Source organism: Lolium perenne, chromosome 7, assembly GCF_019359855.2.
Source record: "Lolium perenne isolate Kyuss_39 chromosome 7, Kyuss_2.0, whole genome shotgun sequence".
NCBI classification, from domain to species: domain Eukaryota; kingdom Viridiplantae; phylum Streptophyta; class Magnoliopsida; order Poales; family Poaceae; genus Lolium; species Lolium perenne.
This window is the reverse complement of record NC_067250.2, coordinates 306,323,833-306,331,371: the sequence shown is the minus strand read 5'-3', so window position 1 is coordinate 306,331,371 and position 7,539 is coordinate 306,323,833. Positions and strand designations below refer to the sequence as shown.

The 7,539-nt window shown below is 50.2% G+C and overlaps 1 protein-coding gene across 1 annotated transcript; it reads left to right on the top strand.

Annotated features, from left to right (window-relative positions):
• Positions 1–755: 755 nt before the first annotated feature.
• Positions 756–1,339, top strand: LOC127315066 (uncharacterized). Its single transcript, XM_051345597.2, has one exon. It carries the CDS (start codon positions 794–796, stop codon positions 1,337–1,339), a length of 546 nt encoding a protein of 181 aa, XP_051201557.2. The 5' UTR covers positions 756–793.
• Positions 1,340–7,539: the final 6,200 nt, after the last annotated feature.

The following is a 7,539-nucleotide window of genomic DNA, read 5'->3' as shown; positions in this document are numbered from 1 at the left end:
TTGAGGTTTAAATATTTCTAAATCTCGCAAGAATTCAGAACATTTGACTTATCTATAATTCCAGATTCATCCAAATGTAAAATGATGAGAAAATCTTGACCAGAGGCCCATCAATGTCGATGTTTTCAATGGGGCCGTAATGATGAGAAAAATATCTCAGTTACAACGGGGCGAAATGCATCAGCCTTTTCCCCGGTAATGGTCGTTTCTAAGAAAATAAAAGTGGCACGACTAAAGACGTGATAGCTTCCACCATTGGACACATTCTTATTAATTACTCTCTCCGTCCATAAATAAGTGTACATATGAGTTTTTTCAAGATAAATTATGAGTGAAGTGAAAAATGCATTAGGAAGATGCATCTCTCCTCTTTAATTATTTCACCTCCAATGGGCTAAGTGCTTGTAGAAAACAAGGGGACATGTGCTCAATGAGAGAGAAGCAATTAAAGTGCATTGAGAAGATAGGAGTACACTCTTTTATGAACAAAGTTTAGATCTAGATGTCCACTTATTTATGAACGGAGGGAGTAGGTGCTATCATTCATTTATATTGAGCATTAATGGAAAATATCTAAATATCATGGAGTATATATTATTCACTTGTCATCATGCACAAGAGCAGTATGTGCGGCAAGCTGGCAGCATATCTTTTAACATGCCAGAGCAAATCCTTCATCTAATGAAACAATTAAAACGGCATGCAGTGTAGTCTGCCGTTCTTGCTAGTAGAAAGATCAAGACTCAGGGGGAGTAGTATCGATCCACCCACCAAGAGCTACATTCTGAGCGCCATGACTACTACAACGAAGATCATTCTGCTCCTCCTCGTCCTCGCACCCCTCCTCATGACCGCCGCGGGCAAAAAATGTCCCGGCGTGCCGTGGCTGGGCGCGGTGGCGGCCTGCCGCAAGGCGAGCGGCACGAAGCTGATCTACGACCTGTGCATCCGCACGATGCGCGAGGACGGCGTGGACATGTCGCCGTCGCACAAGAAGGAGGTCACCGCGTACGCGATTCTCGCCGCGGAGGACGCCGCCAACTCCTACGACAGATCGATGCTGGCTGCGAGCAACCAGCTCGAGCACAACGAGTCGCTTCCTGGCCAGGTGAGGGATGCCTACGAGGGGTGCATCAACGACTACACCCCGGCGGAGGACTCCCTGGACCGCGCCGTGGAAAAGATGAAGTCCGGCTGCGACTTCGCCGGGCTCGCCGATTTGTACCTGAGCGGCGTGGCGAGCCTGGAAAGCTGCAGGACCCGGCTGGTGACGCTGAAGTATTCGACGCCGGTGTCCCCGATCACTAGTGGAAAACTGCTCTTTTGCACCGGTTTTTAAAGGCCATATGCACCGGATGGGCAACCGGTGCAAACCATCCGGTGCAAATTTGCACCGGTTGGCTTACAAACCGGTGCTAAAGGGGTCTCCACGTGGCCGGCTGTGGGGCGCTCGGCGGGGAAGCTTTTGCACCGGTTCGTAATACGAACCGGTGCAAAAGGGTTGGGCCGCGGCAGCATTTTAGTGCCCTTCCCTGCCGCGGCAGACTCTGCCGCGGCAGGGAATTGCACTAAAACGCTGCCGCGGCAGAGACTCTGCCCCATTCGAAACACGGTATAATATTAATGCAGACAATTCAAATATATATATAGGAAACCATTGTATTACATATATCGATCAAAGTGACACACGTTCATGCATATATTTATGTCTACATCAACATTGATATTGGCGGTTGTCCACATAGTGTTCTCCATCTGGAGCTATGACTTGCTCAAGTAAGAACCCCGCCAGTTCTTCTTGAATTGCTCGTACACGCTCTGTTGCTAGAAGACCATCCCGCAACCGTTCGATCTAATAATTTGAAGAAGGTACGATGGTCAGTATATATATATGTGTGTATGTGAATGAAACACAAGGTGATCGATAAAATAAAGCCATGAATGTTGTTTAATTACTTACATGAACTTGTTCCAAAATGTCCCTCTTATGGTGGGTATTCGGCGGATGAACTCGCAAACGTAGAACCCGCATAAATTATTCCCATCCTCCTGCCTCAAGCACTTTACGAGAACAAAGTTCAATCAAAATAATATATATATAATCAAGGATGATTATAATGGTATTGAAACTACAATCAAAGAGATGCGCGGCCTAGCCGATGGTACTTACCGGTACATGTTTTATTCGAAGTTCTTTATTCTTTAAACCCGGAGACTTGTTGGTGAACCGTTTCCAAGCCTTGAGGAGGATATCAGCCATGTCCCCCCACGCCTCAAGGGGTTTACTCTTCGAGTCCATGACTTCTACTATCCCGGTGTCGGGTTCAATGACTAGCGAGGATATAGTGAAACCTGCGGACACACATATATATGCATAACTCATCAATTACACTTAACACATGGAGTAAGCGAAAAAGATTGAATGTGTGAAGACAGTAACACTCACGCGAAGTTGTAAGGAAATAGTATTGCCCTTTTGTATGAGTTTTTCCTTAAGACATATACCAAGTTATTCTCCGTGTCCTTGGGAGAGTTGTCGACAGTATACCCATTCACGGTATATGGGTCAACGAACCCAAGATCATAGATTTGCCCCTTGCGGCATTCGCGAATCTTCATTCCGCATAATACGGTGAGAGTATGGTTATATGCTAGCAATAATGGACGAGTCGCGGTAGAGACTTAATTACATAAATAATACTTACAGACGTATGCACTCAGCGAGAGATTTGTCGAGGGCGTCTTGGTTGAATAACTGAAATAATTCACAAAATTCGATGTTCATCACGTCGGTTCGCCCGTAGTGCTCATCTCTTATTGCCACCATGATCCAGTTACGCCGTCCTTACATGCATCCAAGTACCAATTATGTAGTCTTCGCAGCTGTGTTGATAGATTAGGCAACTCCGCAGCTCTGACAAGAGGTTCCCCGTATGTGTAATGGTATGCTAATTGGACATCGTCCGTGGCCATGAATTCGATGCGGCTTAAGTACTCAGGAATACTCATACCGGCCGCATCTGCCTCATCTTTGTATAGTTTTACCATCGTTGGATCAAGGCACGCTAGGACATCGGGATACACTTGGAGCGGGGGGCACGAGTTTTTACGGGCTCCAAGCTGGGGAACTGGTTTCCCATCTACCTTACTTTTTGCCAACCGCTCTTTTGCTGACACATTTGACTTGCGAATAGACCGGTCATAGTTCGATGAAAGACTTGGCTCAGGTTGATGAAGGTTCTTCAGCAGTTTCAACTTCTTTTCCAGAGATATAGCTGGCTCCGGCTCAAGCTGGGGCTTTTTAAGTTTCAACATTTGTTGCTTGTGCTTTGTTCGGCTACGATCTTGGCATTTTCCTCAATCGTATAGTCATAAGGTCTCTTGGGAGGAACCTTAGGCACTCTTGGGAGGGGCTCTTCTTTGCGTCTCGGTGATTTGTTACGACTCAGCTGTGTCGTAGCGGCCCGCATAATTTTCCTCTTATACTTGGGCGGCGGAGATGGCTCACGCGGCGGCGGAGATGGCTCACGCGCCGGCGGGGAAGGCTCACGCGGCGGCGGAGATGGCTCACGCGGCGGCGGAGATGGCTCACGCGCCGGCGGGGAAGGCTCACGCACTGGAGACGGCTGCATCGGTGGAGAATGCTGGCTCGGTGGAGACCTTGTTGGCGCCTTCCAACCCGGAATCACAATGAATTCCTTTCGCCATAGAACTGTAGTGTTCTTGGCCTCTCCCAGCTCTAGCAAATCCCCTTCACCGGCAGGGTGGTCAAGCCTCGGCGGCCCATACCCATCCATAACTTGATCCACCCGGCAACAGCGTATCCAGGTGGAACCGGCTTGAAGTGATATCTTTGATCGAGTGCGGCGGTAAGACATAGCCGATCGCCGCCTTGAGCGTTAAGTAGCCCATCGTTTGGAAATGTAGCTCACAAGGTGTCGACTCTGTGATAAAGTCCACAGGGTAGAGATCAGAAGGCATCTGCGGATCCACAGGGGAGGGAGGAGCCATCTGCGGATCCACATCTGCATCATCACCAGGCAGCTCCGTGGAAGCCACGCTGCTCTTCCGCTGAGATCCCTGGCCGGTAGCATCGAATGCAACTTCTTCTATCCGCGGATTAGGTTGAGGTTGGGTGACTGTGACTGAGCCTGACATTATCATCCTCACTTGCTCCTCTAGCTTAGCAACGCGTTCTTGAACCACATCCTTTTGCCTCTGACGGCTTCTATCCGGATATTTCTTCGTTTCTGCAGGAAACCCAATACACCACGGCTTGCCACCTGATGTGGTTCGTGTTCGTCCTGAGTGTTCGGGATTCCCAAGGGCGCGTGTGAGCTGGTCCTTCTCTCTTTGGGACGGAACTTCCCCTCTTCAACTTCCTTTGCAGCATTTCTAAAGGCTTCGATGGGAAGTGGGTTTTCCCGATGTCTTTGTGTATATATGCGTAACCCTTGTGCGTCCAACGTGCCCCCATGCGCGTAAAACCAATCCCTTGACCGCTGGTTCCATTTCCGTACCTCGCTGGATCCCGTTCTTAATTAGGTCATTCTCCCATTTCTCCCACTTAGGTCTGTGCCTTGTAGCCTCCTCGCCCCATGGTATGGAAGTACATCTTATTAGCAGCATTTTTCTTGTTGGTGTCTGACCTTGTCTTTGCCCTCTCCGATGTCTTGTACTTCACAAATGCCTCCCAGTGGTCTTTTATCTTCTCATAGGGGCCCTTGAAATCTGGAGTCTTCTTTTTCTTGATAAAGGAGTTGTCCAATTTCTTCTTGTAGTCGTTGAACTGCGTTGCCATCTTCTTAAGAGCCCACTTCTTGACTCTTCGTTGTATGCTATTCAGCTCGGGATCCTCGAGGTGCGGCCTTTTATTATCACTATCGTAGTCGGTGGCTCCGGAAATGTGAAATTTACCATGAGTTTCCTAAACATCAGATTTTTGGATCTCGTATCGACGTAAGTAACTCCTTTGTCCTCCTTTGCAGGTTTCTTCCATTCTTGAGTGGTGATCGGGATGGTGTCCCTAACAATAACTCCGCATTGACTTACAAACTTTTTTGCGTGATCCTTGGGAGAAATCGGTTCGCCGTCTATAGCGATTTCCGTGATGATGCACCTTTCATGGTCTTCCATCTTTCGGCCGCGCCTCGTTTAGTTCTGCCAAGTAGAGTGTGTTGATTGGGAGGTCTAAAAGAAGAAACAACGTTAATATATGTATATGCACATATCTCGTAGGCTTGGTTAATTAATATATATACACCTCGATGTGGTGAGCTTCTCCCTCATGATCGTCACCTTCTCCCTCACCGGAGCCGTCTCCACGGTGGTCTTGATCATCTTCCTCATCGAGCCGTCTCCTCGGGTTCGCTCGTCTCCCTCGCCGGATTGGTTTAGGTAAAGAGAGGTGATATCGTCATCATCACGGATAATCTCCTCGACGAGGTATTCTTGTTCTAGGTCTCTTTCCATAGTTTCTAAAGACTTAAAAGTTATTCTAATGCTATAAACACAACGAAGCTAGATTATTCTGCAAAGACTTACAAGTTTCTGCAAAGACTTACAAGTAATTAAGAATAATGCTCAATACATGATCAATAATAGTGCTGATCGAAAGCAGATAGTGCAGTTACATGCATACATAGATCGATAATACATCAATCACTACTACAAACACTCAACCGCGCAGACCGGGTCCTAGAGGGCGCCGACCGGGTCCTGAGCCGCGCTGGGTGTGCCCCCAAAGCCACGGAACAACAACGGGAGCATAGCTAACATGAGATCCCTGCATAACGCTCCATCCGCCCCTATACATGTTGTCTAACGCATACATGTAACGGCGAACGTGCTGGTCCTCCGCTTCAATGCGCTGAGCTACCTCCTCCGGCGGGCCGGCTCCTCCGAAACGAACGTGGCCCATAAGACCTCCACCGAGAGAATATCCGGGTCGACGACGGGACCCGGATTCCGCACCAAGGTGCGCGCCCCGAAAGATAACACCTCCCGGTGCCACCCGGCGGAGCCCGGTCCCGGACTTCCCCATCTCGCTGCATCTCCTCTAAAACTGTCCTAGCTCCGGGACGCGGAGGCCGCGGCATCGTATGCAAACTAAAAAATATATTAATAAAGTAATTATTAATATGAATGAAACTAACTAAATTTTGTCTAAAACATACTAATAAAGTAATTACTTATTTTTTATATCACATACTAATAAAGTACTTACTACTTTTTTCTAACACATACTAATAAAGTACTTACTACTTTTTTCTAACTAAATAACTAAATTTTCTAACTAAATAACCTAACTAAAATCTCGAACTAAATTTTCTAACTAAAACTAACAAATTTAAACCTAACTAATTAAAATCTAACAAAACCTAACAAATATTCTAATAAAACCTAACAAAAATGTAACTAATTCTAACAAAACTAAAATCTAACTAATTCTAACAAAACTAAAATCTAACTAATTCTAACAAAACCTAACAACAATCTAACAAAATCTAACTAATTCTAACAAAAATGTAATTAAAATCTACTAAAATCTAACTAAAAAAAGAAAAAAAAGGAGGGCCAGGGGGTGCGGCCTCACCTTGGCAGCGCGCAGCGGAGGGTGGGCCGGCGGCGGCGCGTGAGAGGCGGCGGGCGGGCGGCGCGGAGAGGCGAGCGGGCGGGCGCGCGGCCGAGTGGTGGGGCCGGCGGCGCCAGCGGAGGAGGTCGAGCAGCAGGCGCGCGCGCGGCGGGCTGGCGGCGGCCGGCGCGCGGGCGCGGCGTGCGGGCGGGCTGGCGGCGGCGCGCGCGGCGCGGCGACGGCGCGGGCGGGCGGAGTGGTGAGGCCGGCGGCGGCGGCGCGCGCGCGGAGGAGGCCGAGCAGCAGGCGCGCGGCGCGGCGGGCTGGCGGCGGCCGGCGCGCGGGCGCGGCGTGCGGGCGGGCTGGCGGGCGGGCGCGCGGGCGCGGCGACGGCGCGGGCGTGGCGGCGGGCGACGGCCGGCGACGGCGCGGGCGGGCGGGCGGCGCGGCGGGCGGGCGGCGCGGCCGGGAAAAAATTGGCCGAGTTTCGCCTCTGTTTCGTCCTCGCGCGAAGTGGAGAAGAAGGGCGCGCGGGGGCAGTTATAATTTGACCCTTTTGCACCGGTTCGTGGCTGGAACCGGTGCAAAAGACCCCTTTTGCACCGGTTCCAGCCACGAACCGGTGCAAAAGGGTCAAATTTTGGCTGAAATTTTTGCTTTCTTCCCGCCTTTTTTCCACGATTCGCGCGGGATCGAGTTCCCGCCACGACGCTGCGCGGGTTTCCGCCACGACGCCGCGCGGGATATGTTCCCGCCACGACACCGCGCGGGACATTTTCTGCGCCACGACGCCGCGCGGGATATTTTCCCGCCACGGCGCGCAACGCGGGGCGATTTCCCGCCTAAACGCCCTCTATCAATAGTACGCCCCGTGTCTCCCATTTCACTCATCACCAAACCCTAGCCCATTGCACAATGCCCCCAAAGCCGCACCCGCCGCCGGTGGAAGTGGACCCGCAGCTCGC